The sequence below is a fragment of the Eulemur rufifrons genome, chromosome 9 (genome assembly GCF_041146395.1).
Source record: "Eulemur rufifrons isolate Redbay chromosome 9, OSU_ERuf_1, whole genome shotgun sequence".
Taxonomy (NCBI): domain Eukaryota; kingdom Metazoa; phylum Chordata; class Mammalia; order Primates; family Lemuridae; genus Eulemur; species Eulemur rufifrons.
The window spans coordinates 18,952,272-18,974,318 of record NC_090991.1 but is presented as its reverse complement, the minus strand read 5'-3'; the positions used below and the strand labels follow the sequence as shown (position 1 = coordinate 18,974,318).

General features: G+C 33.5%; 1 protein-coding gene across 2 annotated transcripts in view; it reads right to left on the bottom strand.

The window, feature by feature from the left end:
- NF1 (neurofibromin 1) overlaps positions 1 to 22,047 on the bottom strand; it is a 246,247-nt gene that overhangs the window by 177,373 nt on the left and 46,827 nt on the right. For both annotated transcript variants that reach the window (XM_069482258.1, XM_069482259.1), the window contains exons 3-8: positions 21,054 to 21,137; positions 18,354 to 18,544; positions 11,481 to 11,587; positions 6,498 to 6,565; positions 6,195 to 6,270; positions 5,309 to 5,466 (exon numbers count right to left, since the gene is read on the bottom strand). In XM_069482258.1, the coding sequence (XP_069338359.1) occupies positions 5,309 to 5,466; positions 6,195 to 6,270; positions 6,498 to 6,565; positions 11,481 to 11,587; positions 18,354 to 18,544; positions 21,054 to 21,137 (684 nt within the window). The remainder of the gene's footprint in view (positions 1 to 5,308; positions 5,467 to 6,194; positions 6,271 to 6,497; positions 6,566 to 11,480; positions 11,588 to 18,353; positions 18,545 to 21,053; positions 21,138 to 22,047) is intronic.

The following is a 22,047-nucleotide window of genomic DNA, read 5'->3' as shown; positions in this document are numbered from 1 at the left end:
GTGTTTAATTTTCTGTTCCTGGCTTATTTCACTTAACCTGATGTCCTCCAGTTCCATCCATATTGCCACGAATGACAGGATTTCATTCTTTTTTATGGCTGAATAGATTTCAGTGTGTGTGTGTATATATACATACATTTTCTTTATTCATCTGTTGTTGGATACTTAGTTTGACTCTCTATCTTGGCTATTGTGAGTAGTGCTGCAATAAACATGGGGGTATGGATTTCTCTTCAATATACTGATCTCCATTCCTTTGGATAAATGCCCAATAGTGGGATTGCTGGGTGATATGGTAGTTCATTTTGCAGTTTTTTGAGGAACCTCCATACTGTTCTCCATAGTGGCTGTACTAGTTTACACTCCCATCAACAGGGTATAAGAGTTCCCTTTTCTCTGCATCCTCACCAGCATTTGTCTTTTTGATGATAGCCATCCTAACTGGGGTAAGATGATATCTCAATGTGGTTTTGACTTGCATGTCCCTTAAACTTGATGTTGACCACTTTTTCATATATTTCTTGGCCATTTGTCTTATTTTGAGAAATATCTGTTCAGATTATTTGCCCATTTTTAATTAGATTATTTTTTGCTATTGAGATGCTTGAATTCCTTGTCTATTCTGGATATTAATTCCCTGTTGGATGAAGAGTTTGCAAATATTTTCTCCCCTTCTGTAGGCTGTTGTTTCACTCTGTTGATTATTTCCTTTGCATTACTGTTAATTTTTTTTAAAGAAAATTACTTAAATGCTTGACAATAAGAGATTTTAAAACATGGTATATTCAAGCCAGGCATGGTGGCCTGTGCTAGTCCCAGTTACTCCAGAGGATCACCTGACCCCAGGAGTTCAAGACCATCCTGGGCAACATAATGAGATTCCATTTCTTAAAAATATATATGGTATATTGAATTTGAGAAACATCATATAGCACTTAAAGACAATGACCTAGATGAACAATGGTTCTCAAACTTTAGTATGCCTCACAATGACTTGGCGGACTTGCTCAAAACAGGTTGTTAGCTGTGGGTCCCTGCCCCTAGGGCTTCTGATTCAGCAGGCCTAGATTAGGGACCTAAGAATTTGCCTCTCTAACAAATTTCCAGGTGATGCTGATGCTGCTGATCTAAATATCACACTCTGAGAAACACTGAACTAAATATCTATATCTGTCTGTCTATTCGCACCCCCCCAATAAAAATATAAAAGCTGCACTGGAAGAATACACATCTAACCCCTGACAGTGGCTGTCTCTGGTGAAGAAGAAGAAAGAATTAGTGAAATCAAAGGAGATTTGTAATTAACTGAGAATTTATGCAAATATTACTTGTTCAATTTTTAAAACTATATATAAAAAGATGAGCAATATATCAAAATGTTAATAGGAGTATGAGAGATTGTTACATTCTTTGTACATTTCAAATATTTTTGCTAAAAAATGAAACTATATCTGAAAGAAACAATTGACTAGAAAAATATTTATATCAGACTAAAAATAAAGAATTACTGTTCCCTTATATACAAAAAGTTTCACAAATTAATAAGAGACTGGCAAGCAACCTAATAGAAAAAGAGGTGACGGAAGTCAACAGACACTTGCAAAAGAAAAGATGCAAATGCCCAAGAAACATAAGAAATGATCCTGAACCTTACTAATCGTAAGGGGAACAAAAATTAAAATGAGATATTCTCTTTCTTCCCTATGAATATTCATTTAAGTATTTTAATTAATGCACTCATTTGGAAAATTAACATTTGAGCCATTAATACTTTCTCTTTCTTTTATATCACGTATTAAATATGAATTATTTTTAATTAGCTTTATTGAGGTATAATTAACATATAATGAGCATCAATAATGTTGAGTGTACAACTTGGCGAACTTTGAGAAAGAAGTCACGTAACTACAACTATATTCATGACACAGAACATTTCCATCACCACAAGAAATACCCTAATGGTCCTTTCCAATCAATTTCCTCCCCTAACTCCTAACCCTAGCATCCACTGATCTGCTTTCTGTCTCTGATTTTGTCTTCTCTAGAAGTTCTTTTAAAATAAATCATATGTTATTTCTTGAGTCTGGCTTCTTTTACTTCAAATAATGGTTTTGAGATTCACCCACGTTGCTCAGTCACTAGTTAGTTCCTTTTTACTGCTGAGGAGTATTCCATTATCTCAAGGTACCACAGTTGGTTTATCCATTCACCAGCTGATGGACATCCGGGCTGTTTTCAAACTTAGGCTATGTGTATAAAGCCGTTAGGAGCACTGGAGGATAAATATTTGAGTAAAGAAGTATGTGCCTTTGATATTTTATTTTCATATTATAGGTATATAATATAATCTTCATTTTCACCATGATTGTAACTTGCTTTCAACATTTATACCTGTGGAGTTATATTCACAGATATAAATGCTAAAATCTATATATACATATTCTTGTTCCTAATTTTATATTGCTAGCATTCTATGCTTGAAAATTTGTACATAATTTTAATGTTAGTATCTATTGTTTGATTCATTTGGAATCAAACATTCATTTGGACATTCTTTACCAGCTTTACTGAGGTATGATTGACAAATAAAAATTGTATATATTGGCCGGGCGCAGTGGCTCACGCCTGTAATCCTAGCACTCTGGGAGGCCGAGGCAGGTGGATCGCTCAAGGTCAGGAGTTCGAGACCAGCCTGAGCAAGAGCGAGACCCCATCTCTACCAAAAATAGAAAGAAATTATATGGACAACTAAAAAAATATATATATATATAGAAAAATTAGCCGGGCATGGTGGCGCATGCCTGTAGTCCCAGCTACTCGGGAGGCTGAGGCAGGAGGATCGCTTGAGCCTAGGAGTTTGAGGTTGCTGTGAGCTAGGCTGACGCCACGGCGCACTCACTCTAGCCTGGGCAACAAAGTGAGACTCTGTCTCAAAAAAAAAAAAAAAATTGTATATATTTAAGGTGTACAACATGATGTTTTTAATATACATATATATTATAAATGATTACCACAATCAAGGTAATTAACATATCCATCACCTCACACAGTTTGCCTTTTGAGGGGGCAGTAAGAACACTTTAGATAAGATACTATCTTACCTCATTAGTGTGGCAAAAATTAAAGACTTAAAAACAGGTAGTCCTAATGAGAATGCAGGAAAATACGCAATCTAATTTAGTGCTGGTGAAAATGTGACCTCCTACAATTATTGAGGAATGCAAATCTAGTAATAACTATTAAAAATTCTAAATACAAATGCCCTTGACACAGAAACCCAGTTGGGGATTCTAGTTTATAAAATTAGGAGCATCAGATAAGAATACTATCAACAAAGATATTTACTTGACGATTAACCATAATGTCAAGAAACTGAAAACATCTGAATAAACCCATTCACAGTGAAATAGTTCGGTTAACGAAGCTCAGTAGTGTAATATAGAATATTACCCGAAACTAAAAGGAATGTGTTAGATCTCTAATAACCATTTTGAGGAACAATCAGAATATATTCTTAGGCAAATAAAGCAAGATGCAGAGTAATATGCATAAAATGATTTCAGTTTAAAATACAACCACCACCACCTTACGTACCAATGTGTATTTTCATTTGAATATTTGTATAAGCAAGTAGATAGGAATAGGAAGATACACACCAGCCATTAACACTGGTTAATTCAGAGGGAATGTGACTAGAAAAGAGTGAGAATACATAAAAAAATGCATACATGTTTATAAATCCAGAAAGATTTAAAGATCTTAATTTTTAACCCAGAAAAATACCAGAGAAAAATAGAAAAGTGTATTTCAAAAATCTTGGGGCATGCCAGACAAGAAAGTCATATATTGTATGATTCCATTTATATGGACTATCCAGTCTAGAATAAGCAAATTCATAGAGACAAAAAGTAGTTAGTGGTTGCCAAGGGATAAGGGGAGAGGGAAACAGGTAGTGACTACTAATGGATATGGGGTTTCTTTTTGGGAAAATGAAAATGGTCTGGAATTAGACAGTGGTGACAATTGTTCAACTTTGTGACTATACTAAAAAAACCACTGAAATGTATTACTTTAAATGGGTGAATTTTATGGTACATCAATAAAATGAATGAATAAAATCTTGGGGAAGGAGAGGTCTTACCAAAAAAGCTAGGAGACAAAAAAGAACAAGACTGAGTTGATTATACCCAAATTTTAAACATCTACATAGCAGAAAGATCTCATAACTAAAGTTTAAAAAAAGAAATCAAGTAAAAGCCCACACACATATCCCCTACAAATCAATAAAAGACAAATAATTCAATGGAAAAATTAGTAATTCACTGAAGATACACAAATGACTGATAAACATTTAGAAAGATATAGCTGTGGTAGCTTTTTATCTATTTCTGTTTTCCCAATAAACAAACAAAAAATAGGTACTATTTTAACAGGCTCTAAAACAATCTAACATGAAAAATCGTTTCTCATAATGGAAAAGTTAGGATATAGACCTAAGTGGAGTATCATAGAATCACAGACTCTCAAAGATTACCTAGCTCATTTATTTACCCTTTAATGCATAAATTCCTTTTCCAATATTTCTACAAAGTATTGAATCATTCAGCTGATCCTGAACATCGCCATCTACAGGCAAATCACACAGGAGCCCATTTCATGTTTAGTTAACCAAGAGTATTTCTCCCAAACCAGCGAAAAAAGAAAAAATGTATTTGTAAAACAAAGTGCATCCTGAAATTTAAACAAAACAATAGGATTAATACTCAGCTCTTAGTCTGAAAAAATTGTAAGAGCCTCTTAGAATTACCAGTTGTTACAATGCCAATTTCACTATGGATGGTACATCTGATAGCCTACCTTCCTAGTAAAATCCTGTGAAAATTGTTCTAAAACACCTAAAATGAATTACTAGATAATTTCAGCAGCACCAAGTGGACACACACCTAAGTAGACACAAATAACACACTACAAAACTGATGAAGTCTAGTAGTACAACCCTTGCAGTGAATTTTAGAGAAACTGTGTTTAACATTAAGAGAGATCACTTAGCCTTCTCTGATAAAAGAATGAAACTAAGGTATTGTTTTAAATCTTTGATCATTACGTGGTATTATTTATCCCTCCTCCAAATAAAATTATGTATGAGTATGTCTCTGCTAAGGCCAGCAAACAGAGTCCTAAAATGATTATAATTCAAATGATTCCCTGAAATAGTTTGCTTAAAGAATGATGAACCTAAACTAATACACACTTTGAATAAAATATATTGTTTCACTGGACAAAATGGAAATAATTTTGCCCTTCTCACCTTATTCATGTTGTTTTCATCAACCACATCCTTGGATATATCCTGGATTATTTCTGGACACAAGATAAGGAGAATGATTTGTAGCGGCCAAACTGCTGCTTTACGTTTGGTGCTTTCAGCAAAACCATCCACCAAGTCAAACAGTTTTTCTGCACACTCTACATGAAAAATATATTAAATGACATTATTAGATGAGAAAAGAATCTGTAGGATTAAATTAAAACCTGGCACTATCCAAAAACCCAAACAGTCCACATTTTTAAAAGATAAATTTGGAAGTGCACCTAAACAACTACACAAATCCATTCAGGTAAGTAGACAAGGAATGCTACGTCGTCTATGTGTTAGAAGAGCTATCTTGATCCACTCTGAAAAAGTACACACTTCAGAATGGCTGATACCGTGGTTTAGTCACAATGTGCAGGGCATTATACAGAGTGTGATGTACCCAAGCAACAAAGACTGGACAGCTCCCCAAAGAGAATCACCAAAGCTCACCAGGAGTCTGTGTTCTCTACCATGCAATTGTGTCCCGAGAATTCTTACATCATAGCTAAGAATATTACTACTTTATACACATTTTCCTAAATATAAAATAAAGCCTTAGAGGACAAAAACATGTCTGTCTGCAATAAAAAAACAAATACCCAATTACAACTCTAAAGATAGAGCTTCTATTAAACTTCTTTTTTTTATTTGCTCAAAGGAAAGGAAGAGGGTTGACGGGTAATTGAGAAATATGAGAAAAGAATAATATCTCCTATTTGACATCAGTTGACAATACAAGGTGTAAATGTATCTTTGTAACAAAAATAACTTACAAAGTGATAGGTTTTTTACCTCATAAGTAAGAATGTAGAAGACAAAATATCAATCTCATCCTTACCAGCCATATCAGTCTGTGGAATCTGGTACAGCTTTGTAAATTCATCTGGATAATTTTCTACCCAGTTCCAAAATGCCTACAAATAACAAAACACATGTCTTTATATGAAAACAGTGACATTTTCTTAATACAGTAAATAAAATGTCACAAATTCCTAATTTCCCTCATAAGAATATTACAATACATTCTTCCTAAAAATGTGAAACTATCACTCGTCATGATTTTTTTATTCAAAATACTAATAAAGACAGCAAAATTTATAACCAAAACCAAAATTTTAGTACCAAAAAGGTTGTAACTTACCTTTTCTAGGCTATTTATAACTGCTAACTGTGCAACCTTCTTTAGGGCTTTAAATTTAAATGCTGTTTCTGGAAAAAAAATTTTTTTAATTAACTCTAATTAGTTAACACAAATATAGCTCAGAGCTACTAGCAAAAATAACTTTCCTTTCACATATTACTTTCATTCCAATATTATTTGTAAGCAATGAAAAGTAAAGACAAAATTAATATAAACACAAAACTCACTAGTTATGTCTGCTAGAGACAAAACTCAGTAAAATACAAATATGCCTTGAACTTGCAAGTTTGTAAGTTTTTTCCTTTTTTTTTTTTTTCTTTGAGACAGAGCTCTGTTGCCCAGGCTGGAGTGTGGTAGCATGATCATAGCTCACTGCAGCCTCTAACTCCTGGGGCTCAAGCAATCCTCCTACCTCAGCCTCCTGAGCAGCTAGGACCACAGGCTCACATCACCCCAACTGGCTAATATTTTTTAAAATTTTTTGTAGAGACAGGGTCTCACTATGTTGCCCAGGCTGAGTCTCGAACTCCTGGCTTCAAGTGATCCTCCTGCCTCAGCCTCCCAAAGTGCTGGTATTACAGGCATGAGCCACCAAGCCTGGCCCTTTGTTTTGGTTTTTAATAACTTACTTTTCAAAAAAAGTATAAAACACCTAGTCACCATAGAAAATTCAAAAAATACACAATAGTCTAAGGGAAATTTAAAACATCACCTATGATTCTACCATTCAGAGACAACCACAATTAACATTTGGTGAATTTTCTTTTTTTTTTTTTTTTTTTTTTTTTTTTTTTTGTTGAGACAGAGTCTCACTTTGTTGCCCAGGCTAGAGGGAGTGCCGTGGCGTCAGCTTAGCTCACAGCAACCTCAAACTCCTGGGCTTAAGCGATCCTACTGCCTCAGCCTCCCGAGTAGCTGGAACTACAGGCATGCGCCACTATGCCCGGCTAATTTTTTCTATATAGATTTTTAGGTGTCCATATAATGTCTTTCTATTTTTAGTAGAGACGGGGTCTCGCTCAGGCTGGTCTCGAACTCCTGACCTTAAGCAATCCACTCGCCTCGGCCTCCCAGAGTGCTAGGATTACAGGCGTGAGCCACCGCGCCCGGCCTGGTGAATTTTCTTTCTTCCCTTTTCCTATGCATGTATAAGAAAAACATATTTAACATAACTGAGGTAATATATGTTATTCCAAACCTGTTCTTTTCACTTTACATAGCATCCTCATTTTTTTCTACATCTTTAAAAATTCTTCATACATATTTCTTCAAGGCTCTACATACAAAATATCATCTATTACTTGAACAATTACAACATACCATGTATTTTCAGTATATCTAATTATTTCAAAATCTTAATACTTTCAATTTTCTCATCTGTATGTCTAAGGTTATAGATCTAATAAATGATTGAATTGGGGTACAAAGCCATAGTCTTTTCAGTATGCTTTGATGCCTCTGAATAGTTAAGTCTCTGTATTAGGTCACTGGTTATTTAGATGTTTTCCAGTTGTAACATTTAAGTAATTTCCAATATTTCACTATTATAAATAACTTTAGTAAATACTTTTATATCCAAATTTTTTTACACATTACTGATTATTGCTTTAAGCAAATATCTAGAAGTGGAAGTGTCTGGTCAAAAAGATGAATATCTTTTAAAGTCCTCGATAAAGATTATCAAGCTGCTTCTCAGAAGGGTTAGGCCAAATGCTGTTCCCACCAAGCAGCATATGAACACCCTTGCCATCATTAACCAGGTTCATTTTCTTCATTTTGCTAATTTGAGTGTTCAAAATAGTAGGCTGCATTTTTAATGCAAGGAACATTAAACAATTTCTATATAAATATACATTAGGTATTTTCATTTCTTCTTCTAAATGTATTGTTCACATCTAGAAAGAGATTTATATTTGGAAAAGATGACCCCTCTATAAACTATTTTACTGATAGTCTCTTGGCAAAGAACTCTTCCTACAGGCTTTTAACAAAGGGATACAGATTTTTATCACATTTATATAAATATCCTCCTAAGATAGGGATAAGTCCTTGAGTAATAAGTCATTATCACCTTTAATTGAGAATTTTTTTCTGGACTTGGAAATGAGTTACTCTCCAAATTAGTTTTTTAAAGTATCCCTTGGATTTTCTTTGTTCTCACTGTCCTTTGATTTCTAAGTAATGGAGCACTTCACAGTGCTCTTTAGTCTTTTTGCCTTCCTATGTTCATCAACTTGACCTTTATAACTTTTTTAATGTGTTACATAATCTATTCTCGATTCCAATGTATGTACATTTCATTACTTCAGTTCTACCAGTTTCTAATTCAAACTCTCAGTAGATCTAAAACTGAATTAATCATTTTCTTGGCCACCCCATTCACTGCCATAAACCCTTCCTTCCCTTTCCTGCTTTAACCATCTTGTTCTGTAATATTTGGTGATACTTCTCTAACCTCATATATCTGCATTGATTACCAAATGCTATGTATTCTACTTCTTAAATACCTATACTGGTCTCTATCCTACCCTACTCCATATGAATCTCCACTACTCCATTATTCCTCACTAACATTACTACACAACCAAGTTCTAGAAGTTCACGTAACCCTCTATCAAGCCATCTCGCAGATTTCAAGCAAAGTGGTGTATCTAAAATAAAATACTGATCAAAGTATTTATCACCTCCAAGCCTTTCCATCACTTCCTATGGCCACTAAAATAAAGCCTCATAACTTATAAGCACAACAGTTAAATACTTTGCTTCTAGAGATGGCAGATATCAACTGAATCTTTACTTTGACGATTACTAGCTCTGTGATCGTGGAAATGTTACTTAAGCCCAGTTTCCTCATCACTATATGGGATGATAATACTAGTATTGCTTCAGAGTGTTATCGTAAGGATTGATGAGAAAGGCATGTAAACTGCATAGCACCATGCCTGGCACAAACTGAAAATTCAACAAATGTTATCATATTTTTATTAATATCTGATCTACTCTTATGCCTTCATAGTTTGCTCATCTCCCATCCACACATAAACACATACTTCTTCTCTTATCTTGTACTCATCCTATTTGAGTTGGTCATATTGTTTTGCAAATAATTTGATACTACATTTGTCTCATAAGCCATGCTATGAGCGCCTTACGACAGATTCAATATTTTGTTAATTTTTGTAATTCTAGCACTTTGCATGGTTTCTTGCATATAGTTTCTCAACAAATGCTTGTTGAATTGAATTTAGCACATCACTAGTTTTACTACTCATCATAGAAACTTTCTATGTTTTCATTGCTTTTACCATTGTCACCTAGAGCCATCTTTTGCTGGTCTACTTAATATTAGCTTTATACCTTATATATTTACTCTAAATTTATGTTCATGAGGGGCTGAATTCAGTAGGGAAAAGTTACCTCGATATAAAGAAAGCCATTTCCACATATTTAATTAGTTTCTCTTATTTGGGCATGGAGAGACATCTCAATTAATTATTATAGATTCAACATGTCTAAGAAAACTGTTGTTTTAAACAAACACCTATTCACAGGCAATTTAGACTAGATTTATTCCCAAAATGTTACTGAACAGTTATTAAAAACATAAAACTCCACTTACACTTCTTAAACTTTATTCATAGAGGAGATCTCTAGATTTTATCATTCAGTTCCTTAACTGCTCAATGTTTAATGATAGATATTAAAATCTTGCAAATTTCAACTATGAAATGAATGATGGTTTATTATAATCTAAAACAATTGCTGTTCATGTGTTCATACCTCAGCATGATAATAACTAAAGTGATCCATTTTTTCCTTTATTAAAGTTTTGAAAATTGATTAAATTGTTGCTTGGTTTTGCAATAGTAATGACCTAAAATCATAAATTCTGAACAGAGTAATACAGATGGAACACAGCTTTATATGATTCATCTGAATAGATATAGCCTTTTTATAACTCTGGTGAAATAGTTATTGAGTTTAAAGCAAGTGTTAAGAAAATTAAACAGGTTTTTTGAAAATTACATTGCAGAATTGTTCAACTTTTCAAAGCTAATATAACTCAATCTCTTTCTTTTAGGTCAGACATTAAAAACATTACTGCTGTTTGACAATTCCTCAATCAAGATACAAAGTAAAATAAAAAGTATGAACTGTATACTATAAGGTTTCACATTTAAATTAGCTACGGTCCAATAACACTTAAAACAACAATTTTTATATAATGAAATTTAGGTATTCATACTCAGTTTATGAATCATTTATATTTGATTTACATTAACACTTCTTTGCTACAACAAAATTTCTCTCAATGCCTTCTGATAATTTATTTCAATCCACATAATCATGTAAAGCACTCCCCAAAGCTTTAAAATTACATATTAGTTGTTATAATATTCCCATGTGGAACTACTATTAACATGTTCTACAGGGAAGCCACACTAGGCACTGAAAGGTTAAGGGACTCTGTAATGCTGTAAAGCTAGTCAGTAAGTTAGTAAGAGACCTGAAAATAGAAATGTCAGAAATGAGATCCCTGGCTCAATCCCTCCTCTCACCACAGATCATAATCTCCCAGTTCCATTCTTCAATGAAACTTTGGCATCCTGCTAAAGACTGTCTTCTTTAAGCACTAGAACAACTAAACAGGTAACTTCCATAACTTATAGCCATCTTTAAAGAGATGAAATTCCAGAAAAATTAAACAGCAGCACCTTACATTCTCTTTATTAAATGAAAAAACTGTACTTGAACAAAACTTCCCATTGTCGGGATTTAAGATACTCATTTTTTCTACTGTATTATTTTCAAAGGTTCAAAAATGAGTAAACTATATGTATTATTGGCCATTTCACAAAAATATCTGCATTATAAAATCATTTTGATGTTCTAGTTCAACAGTTAATATAATTGGTACATTCATAATACTGGTTTTTGACCCAGCGATTAATTTTAGATATATTACCATACATTTAAACTTACCCTTCAGGAGTCGTTTTAATTTTGCACAATCCACATTAATGTATTGTAACAACTCTATATCATGAACATCAACATTGTCTTCTGAACAAACAGTCAATTCCTGTAACCTGAAAAGTAAAAAACAAAAATAATTTATCAAATTAAATTTTAGGATATTCCAAATTCTGAATTCAACAGGTTCTTCCCCCAATGATGAGTTTATAAGAGTAAAGACACATATAAAAATAAAGGAATAAGTATTTCTTATAAAAAAAATCTAAAGAAACATAACTAATTTAAGGAATATGATAAAAGAAATCACAATAATCCAGTAAACTTAGTATCTCTATATTTAAAATTGAAGTGTTTAAATCATTTTTACTATTTTTAGCCAAGGTTCTTTGGGAAAATTAGTTAATTGCAGGATTGGGGCAGGAGATGTAGACAAGATGAGCCTAGGTCACCTTGAGCTTGAAAACAAGGAAACTATCAAACTACCAGAGTCATGTAAAAAAATCACATAGGTATGCACTTAAAGGGGCTCCTGACTTTCAAAAATGGCATAATTTGAGCATCAAAAAAATTATGTCTACAACAATTGAAACATATACAAAAAATAAAAATCCATGAGTCTGTAGTAATACTGAGAAAAAAAAACCTCATGGGTAACCTTTCACAGCTGCTAGCATAACAACTCATTCTGAAAATGAATAACCACAGTCAAGTCTCTATCCTGCATTCCCTCTATGGACTGACTATTGTAAGATAACTGAATAAATCATCAAGCAAAAATGTTTTACAAGACTCACAATTTAAAAATAAAGAATAAATGACAGAATAGAAAATTTATCATTTTGCAGTGGTCAATGAAATGACAAATCCAAGCAATGATGATCAGTGGTTACTTAAAACCATCAGGTAAAAATTTTATGGGACACTTTAAAAAGAATGGGTAATGCTGATAACATCTAAATCCAACAATTGATCTTAACACTAAAAGTGGGATAATACAGCAACATGAATTACATAGAACCATCTGTAAAGTATTCTTGTCCCCCAAGCCAAATGAACCTGAATCCAGTCTAACCCAGCCAAATACAGAATGTGGAAAATTTTACACGGCAAATAACCCAGTCCAACAAATACCATGAAAAAAATGGGAAGAGGGGTACAAAAATAAAGGAATGACATAAATTAAGACAAACTCAAGAGAAATATCAACAAATTGCAAGGTATGGATCTTGTTTGTATTTTGATTTGAACAAACCAAATGAGCCATTTCTGAGATAATGAGAAAAAATTAAACAAATTTAGTAATAGATGATATTAACGAATTATGATTTTTGCTAGGTATTACAATAAGATTGTAGTTTCATTTTTTAAAATCTATTTGTTAGACATGCATACTGAAATATTTACAGGTGAAATGGTATGATGTCTGGGGTTTGCCTTGAAGTATTAAAAAAGGAAAAAAGATAAATCAAGAATCACAACATGCGTATAACAGCTGAAGCAGAGTAAGAGATACAGGGGGATTTGGAATACTATTCTCTCTTATATGTTTATTTTTAAAATATTTCCACAATGAAAAGTTTTTTAAAATTCAAATTTCAAATATGTAAAAATTATATTAACCTCTATTCTTGTCAACCAGACTTCAGAAACATAAATGATACTTCATCTGCATTGACAAGGTACATTTACTTTGTATTCAAAAAACCGAGTAAGCCTTTTTTCAATGCGCTTTTCATAGTCTGTACATGTGTTTATATGATTATTTGAGTAATGTCTCTCCTTCATAGTAGTACATAAGCTTGTAAGGACAGAAATCTTTTTAAACCTGAAACTTCGTTTATATTGAATATGAATTTATCAAATCCAGAGAATTCTCTACCAGTGTAGAGAAATCTAACACTTAAGGTCCAGGCGTGGTTGCTCATGCCTGTCATTCCAGCACTTTGGGAAGCCAAGGTGGGAGGACTGCTTGAGGCCAAGAGCTCAAGATCAGCCTGGGGAACATAGCAAGACCCTGTCTTTATAAAAAATAAAAAATTAACTGGGTGTTGTGGTGCATGCCTGTAGTCCTAGTTACTCAGGAAGCTGCGGAAGGGGGATGGCTTGAGCCCAGGAGTTCGTGGTTACAATGAGCTATGATCAGGCCAACTGCACTCCAGCATGGGTGACAGAGTGAGACCCTATCTCTAAAATAAGAGAAAAGAAAAAAGAAAAATTTAACACTTTAACAAAAATGTAGATATTTTAAAACTAACAAATTCAATTAAGCCTAAATAAAAGGTATTCAATTTTTCTTCCATTTCTCCACTAAAAACCACAAGGGTCAGATTTTCAAAAGTTGGTATCACCAATCTATTAAACTGTGCTACCTTAATAAGGCATACTCATTAGTCATATTAATATACATCAAAAAAGTAAGCAGCAGAATGAAATTACTAATTTTTATAAAGGGAGCAATAGAGCTATGATGAAAAAGCACAAATATTATATGGTCTTATTGATAAGTATAAACTTGAATTTTAACCATTTTAGTGCATTTAAAATTGACTTATTCATCACACTAAATCTTCAGTTGCTAAAAATGAAATCAATTCTATTTCTTCCTTCTCAAATTCTCCTCTCACTTTAGCCTATGTTAGCTTTTAGCTAACATTAAAATTATTCTAAGGACTTATACTAAACCTCTTCATATCATCAGTGTGAGAAAACCTTGTCAGTTCAAGCAGGAAATGAGGTGGTCCTCAATTCTGATTTACATGCTAAAAATTCCACAGCTGCTGCAAAAGGCGTAGAAATATGGAGTATGACTCCTTTGAAAACACAACATAATATAGATCAGCAACACTAACTTTTCAAAACCTGACTCTTACAGATGTTTGTGAAAAATGGAAGAAAAATGTTGCCTCTTTTATGGTCCAGTACCACTATGGGGTAGTCTGAGCAGAAGAAAAGAAGTGTGGAAAACCTAACACTAAAACATCTAGAAAGATGTTACTGAACAGAAAGATATTTTAAATGTATAAAAATTAAGTAAAACTTTACCCACCCCCTAAGGTTCAGAAATGAAGTGGAAACTGAAAAACAGAGAGTTAAAACCAGTGCATGATCGGACCCTGCAACAAAGCAAGGATTAGGGAAGTTTTTGATATCTTTAACCTAACCTAGAAGCTTGGACCTTAACATTAACATGGAAACTGGATATAAAGCCTTGTACCCTAATAATGCAGAGATTAGAACATGGGCTCTGCATAAAACATGAACTAGAAAGAACTATGTGCTCCTTAAACAAAAAAAAGAAAAAGAAAAAGAAAATCTACTAGCACAAAGTTTATCTGTTCTGCCTCAGTTTTGAGTAAGGGGTGAAAAAACGTCACCAGAACTATTACATTATAAGGATTTAGGGTCCAAATTTATACTACCTATGTAGTCTGGGACTGAGAAATTAACAAAAAAAAATAGGTCTAGAGCTGGACAACTGGCAAACATAAATGCAAAACCATCACTAGAATACTACCACAGCTCAAGACCACAAGACATTCCCAAAGAAAACATAGACCACACTAAAGATAAGTTTGCAATAAAAAATAACAAAACAATGAGGAAACAATTCCTATGAATGAAAGTCATACAAAAATATAATTTAAAAATATTAAAGAGAATATAAAATAAGTATGTTTTAAATGATTAGAAGCATACAAGAAGAAACTGAAAACTTATTAAACAGAAACCATAAAAAATAGATTTGTATAGAACCAAATAGTAAATTGTAAAGTCAGGTAGAGTCTTGCACAGAAAAAAGAAAAAAATAAAAATAAAAAAGTAAATTGTGGCCAGGCACGGTGGCTCACGCCTGTAATTCTAGCACTCTGGGAGGCCGAGGCAGGAGGATTATTTAAGCTCAGGAGTTTGAGACCAGTCTGAGCAAGAGCAAGACCCCGTCTCTACTAAAAAAAAAAACAGAAAGGAATTATATGGATAGCTAAAAATATATATAGAAAAATTAGCCAGGCATGGTGGCGCATGCCTGTAGTCCCAGCTACTCGGGAGGCTGAGGCAGGAAGATTGCTTGAGCCCAGGAATTTGAGGTTGCTGTGAGGTAGGCTGATGCCATGGCACTCTGGCCCGGGCAACAGAGTGAAACTCTGTCTCAAAAAAAAAAAAAAAACCACCTTTAAAATAAAAAAAATTTAAAAAAGTAAACTGTAAAGAACACAATGACTTTTAAAGTAATTTAGTCTTCTGCCTCTGGTAGTATATCAAATTCAATATTTGGAAGTACCCTACTAATACAAAACAACTAGATCTAGTGCACTTGTATAGAACTTCTGTGGAGAAATCAGCTAATCTTCTACATAAAAGAATATCATGAGCCACAGAACATGGTATACTCTAGCTATTTTAGGATCTATTGCCCATCTTCCCCTAAAGAAAAATAAAGGTCAGGAATATAAAAAGCAGGCCGGGCGTGGTGGCTCACGCCTGTAATCCTAGCACTCTGGGAGGCTGAGGCAGGAGGATTGCTCGAGGTCAGGAGTTTGAAACCTGCCTGAGCAAGAGCAAGACCCCGTCTCTACTAAAAATAGAAAGAAATTATATGGACAACTAAAAATATATATAGAAAAAATCAGCTGGGCATGGTGGCACATGCCTGCAGTCCCAGCTACTAGGGAAGGATTGCTTGAGCCCAGGAGTTTGAGGTTGTTGTGAGCTAGGCTGATGCCACGGCACTCCAGCCCAGGCAACAGAGTGAGACTGTGTCTCAAAAAAAAAAAAAAAAAAAGAAATACAAAAAGCAAACCTTAATGGAGAAAAACTTACTGACAGGGAGAATAGTTAAACAATATAATTTCATGATATTGATTCATCCATTATATATGAAATATAAAGTCAACCTTTAGAAAGAACTGCCATTTGAGCATATTTTTAAGCCACCTAATGCTATAATAGCAATATCATAAGATGTCCCCACCTAAATTAAACCATCATAAAGGTCTTTTAGATGAGTGGTCCTCTAACAAGATCAGCTCCTATTTCTGGTCTGAAACATGTTATTTCACAGATCCCATTTCTGAGCAGTCTGTCCCCTGAAAACTAATGAAATTTTAGACACTTAACGTCTATTTTGGCCACAGACAATGAACTAGATTCAAGAAATAATAAAAGTTGTCTGTTTTTACGTGTGCCAATGCTGCAAAATCCCAAAAAACCTTTGGTAACTAGAAAATTTCTAGAGTTTTCAAAGGTGGCACGTTTGCTGTGCTTTATAAAGCAACTCACATATGGATAGACTAAAAAACTTTTGATTTTTTTTATCACTTTCTACCTTCAACATAAGATTTCAAATAGTAAGGCTGGTCTGGCAGTCACCTAAATGAAAACGGCTTTTGTTTTTTATAATTTTCCAGCCTCCCATTCCCTAGATGTTTGTTATTTTGCTGATTCAACCAGTATATTATTACTCAGAATATGAAATATTATTTACTCAAAAGATTTCATGAAAACATTGTTCTATCATATAAATATTACAACGGTATATCAGTCATATACCATTAAGTAAAACTTTTTCTTTGGGCCAGGAATTCTGTTGAGGTTGAAAAATACTGTTGCCTAGCATTATAATTATAGAAATGTCATTTTTGTTTAAAAAGATTGCAGGACTTTGAAGTTAGTCAATTCCATAAAACACCATAGCACAAATTCTCAAATTATGATGTATGTTCTCATTCACATCTGTTGGAAAACAACAGAATGAGTGAAATCTGAATAATTGGAAGCCCACTGTTCACACAACACTGACATGCCAAAAATGCAAGTACCAGTAAGCAAAGAGGGCTGTTTTTCTCTATTCTGTATCAGTCTTTGATTCACTAAATCACTAAGTGATTTATGTTATATTTCCTACTTGGTTGTAATTAAGTTAAGAACACATTTGACTTGCATGAGAAAGGCAAATCATTTGCATGAAAGCAAGTTCCATAGTTACTTGCTACTGTTACCTATAATTCTATCCCATAGAGCACCATTTATACCAATTGCTCCATCTGTAGCATATCACAACTAATGCTCACAATGATTTTGAATCATCAATAAAAGCTTAAATTACATTTATGATACATCTTTAAAACAAAGTGTATTTTATCAAAAGGATTCCATCAAAATATAGTTAAAATAGAAGCATAGGGAAGCAACCTGGTATGATGAAACTAATACAAATTCTGAAGCCAGCCTTTGTTATTTTGGGCCCTCCATTATTTAGCATATCACCTTAACTTTTTGGGTATTAGTTTGCTTACTTGTAAAATGCAGGAAGTATCATCTACCTTTCAGGGTTACTGTGAAGATAAGACAGCATAGCATATGCTGTAAATACTCAATAAATAGGAATATTTTACATGTGCTTAAAACACAGTCCACTTTCTGGAGAAGTCTACTCTCTAACTATTCACTTCCTTGTGCTTCCATATTGCTTAGGTTTATTGGTAAATTAGGATCTTGTGATAAGGAATAAAGCTGTGAGATCATTAGAATTCTGACTATTCTTTTCAATTATTGCATCTGATTGGCTAATTTCATTTAAAGGAATAACATGTTTAAAAAGCCAAACCAAAAATTCATACCTAGTGTTTTTGAGAAAGCTTGGCCATGGGAGATATTTTTTCCTAAAATTTAGACTTTCAAGCTTTTAACAATATACACATTTAATTGCACACATCAATATCACATTACATAATTAAAATTTCAAAGTAATTAATATATAAAATTTCTACAAAAGCCCAGAAAAAAACTCCTTTCTGTTAACTTTTTATTTTTATGTAGACAAAAAAAAGACTTCCAAAATTCATATTAATTCAATAGTCCCATGAGGATTTACATACTAACCTGGTAGAAATTCGACTAAAGACTGCATTAAAGTTGTTGCAACTGAGGGAAAATAAAACCCCAGAGGCAGAATTCCGAAGTTCAGCTGCATGTTGGTTTCCTTCACGACAGGTGTGAAGAAAATGGCAGATTTCTGGCAGCAACTGTTTGACCAGCATTGTTTCATCTAATCTCATTGTGTCCTTTGGTTGCTAAAAAAGAAATAATCACATAATTCTAAAACTTTCTTAACTTCACCTCTAAACATTTTCTACTACGAAAATTTTCAAACATACAGAAGAGCTGAAATAGAATAATGAACACTCATATGCCCATCACCTAGAGTCAACAATTGTTAACATTTCATCACATTTGCCACATCTTTTTTAAATAGACTAATAAAGAGGATGGCTGGCCACAATGGCTTATAATCCTAGCTACTGAGGCTGAAGCAGGAGACTGGAGGCAGGAGGTGAGAGGCTGAGGCGGGAGGATACCTTGAGGCCAGGAGTTGCAAACCAGCCTGAGGAATATATAGCAAAACTCCATCTCTAAAACAAAAAATTTAAAAATAGGCCAGCCCCCAGCTACTCAGAGGGCTGCAGAGAACTATGATCCTGCAAGTACACTCCAGGTTGGGTGACAGAGCGAGACTCTTGTCTCTTTAAAAGAAAAAAAAAAAAAAAAAAAAGGATGATTCCATCTCCCACCCATAATCACAATTAAAGTCCAATTCTCCATCTATCCTCACTAGTTCCCCAACTCCCGCTTGCTCTCTTGGTCAATTAATGAGTCCTTCTATTTCTAGGAATCCCCTCTTTGCTGTAAGTTCCAAATAAACTTTACTAATATTGATTGGCGAGTGCATTGTGTCATTTTCTAACACCCAAATAAATTCCCAAATGAGCAATCACACCTGTCTTTGTGCGGCCTAACCAAAACAGATATTACTTACTAGAAGTAATTTTGTTTTGGTTGAATTATTTCAAATAAGTTATAAACATAATACTTCACCCCTACATACCTTAGCATCTCTTAAAAATATGGACTCTAATATAACTTCAATACAATTAACACACAAGGAAAAATAAACAATTCCTTGTATCATCTAATACTCATTCTGTATTCAAATTTCATCACTGCCCCCAAAATCTCTTTCTTAGCTTTTTTTATTCAATGAGGAGCAAAAAAAGGTTCACAGACTACAACATGAGAGCCATCTCTCTCACATACACTAGGCCCACTTATTAGCATTTCAAGTAGTCTATCACCAAAGAATATTAAATCAAACAGGGGCCAATAATACCAGTGATCTTTTTCCAAAATACATTTATCATTACCTCTCAATTACAAGTGTTAATGGGGAAAAGCTATGGAAGAGGCCATAAACCACCCTGCCCCAATTCAATCTTGGGTGTGGCTGATATACCAGTAATTTACAATAAAAGTTATAAGACCACTACAAAGAATTGAATTAGGAGAACTTTAAAAGTTGTCCACCTTCCCAATTATATCATCCTATTTAACAGCTCTTTTGCTCTTTCGCTCTCCATTTTACAAATGAACAGCATATCACAATTAAGAGAAAATACCAAGCTAAAACAACTAGCTCACCCTCAATTTAAGTAGAAAACTTACAAACACTGTCCCACAATTTTGGAATATGGTCAAGGGTCAATAAGAGAGCTCAAAGTATTATGCTGAGATTTCATGGCCTACAGGATTCCCTAGGGATACACAGTTTTGTCAATATAATTATTTTTTCCAATTCCCTACCTCATCCCTTACACAAAGGGAATGGAATTTTATATGTAATTATATAAAAATTTTATATAATTTTACACTTCTGAGCATTCCTTCTCTCAAGTACACAATCAGTCCTCAAATATTAAAGACCCTTCCATCTAGGTTTACTATAGAGAACTGCAGCATATGCGGAAGAGAGAAGTGATTCTGAATAAAAGCAAAATTCAGAATTCTATGCCAAAGAGAGAATATAAGAAATAAGACCCCAATACACATGGAATAGGCAGATCTTTAAAATGGAGGTATTTAATTTTTATATGTGTATAAACTCCTACCATGTTCCAGGAAAAATTAAGGCTCCTGAAGTATAGAAACACTTTGCTTTACACAACAGAAACAGTCTTTAAAAAGTTCACATGGTTGTTCATGGTTGAAATACACTGAGATAATAAAGGAAACCTGAGAAAAAAATTTTTGGTACTCAATTACTCCTGCACATATCTATTGTATGTGTTCATATTTACACAAAACAGGATAGGTAATATCTACCCTTAATAGGATAGGTTTAAGTTCTCTTTTATATAGATTTGAAAAGTAGAATATTAAAATTATATTCATACGGGAAGGTATACAAGATTACTCTTGGTCTTCTGAATCACAGTCTTTCACAGCTCTCTCTGAGAGATTAGTTATATCAAATAGTGCTTTCTTCATAAAATCTTTTCTAAAAAACCTGAGAGACAGATATGTGGCTGAAACTTAACACTTTATAAGTAAATTTAATATCTATTTAATTTACAAAAGATGAGAGAATAATTCTCCTAGGAAATGTTGCCACCAGGTCAGCTGTATTAACAAAATTCATATTCCTATGTCTCAGACTGTTCTCTTTGTCCACACCTATACTTTTGTACATCACATCATTCTCAAGACTAAATTCATAAAACCTGCCTAGTTAAGAGTGGATTTACTTACCCCAGCAAGACATTTTTCCAGTGTATCCAATATAATCAACTGAGAGAGATATAAATTTTTTTCAGCAGCTTCTCCAAATATTCTCTAACAGAAAAGATATTCAGAACATAAAAGTTGGTTATCAATCAACACACATCTGAAAAGTGAGGGACTGAGGAGCAAGAAAAATCGCTGTTCTTCCATTTTATCTCCCAGGTTATACTATATTTAAATCTATTATTTCTGATTTTATCCTAATCTTCATACAAAATAAATTCTCAAGCAACAAAAACGCTAGTACATATTAGAGTCTGCCATTAACTTTGTAACAGTAAAAGATACTGCTTTGGTTTAAGTTTTAAAAATATGTAGAATTTAGATACAGATCTGTACCAGAATCTTGCAGTGAACATTTAACCATGCTTTTGTACCACAAAAATAATCGAAGTCTTAATTCTTATAACAACAAAATGCTATTGCAGCAACTACGATTTTTAAGCATCCACTATCTTCAAAATGAATCCTGCATTATATATTTACTAACAAGAGACTATAGTTTCCACAACTTAATTTATTCAATAAACATATCACAATACTGTTGTTTTGAAAAGAGAGCCCAAAATATTAAAATATTTTAATCTAACAGGGAACATGGCCACATATTTATATGTGCAAAATCCTATCACTGTGCCTCACATACTGCAACAGAAGAGTTAAACAAAACATCAAATGTATTTCTGTAAATCACTTTACGTATTTATAAAAGGTCCTGTTTTTTGGGTGAAAAATCTTAATTTTTTTCCATACAGAAAAAAAATCTCTTCAAAAGACAAATGATTGCCCACGCCTCCAGTTTGTTAGTTTTGTAAATTTGGGGTATTATCCTAACAACTTTCTTAAAAGGAAACACACCAAAGATGATACAAACAAAGTTAAACACTGCATGTTCTCATTCGTATGTGGAAGCTAAAAAAAAAGTTTATCTCATAGAATTAAAAAGTAGAATCGAGAGAGG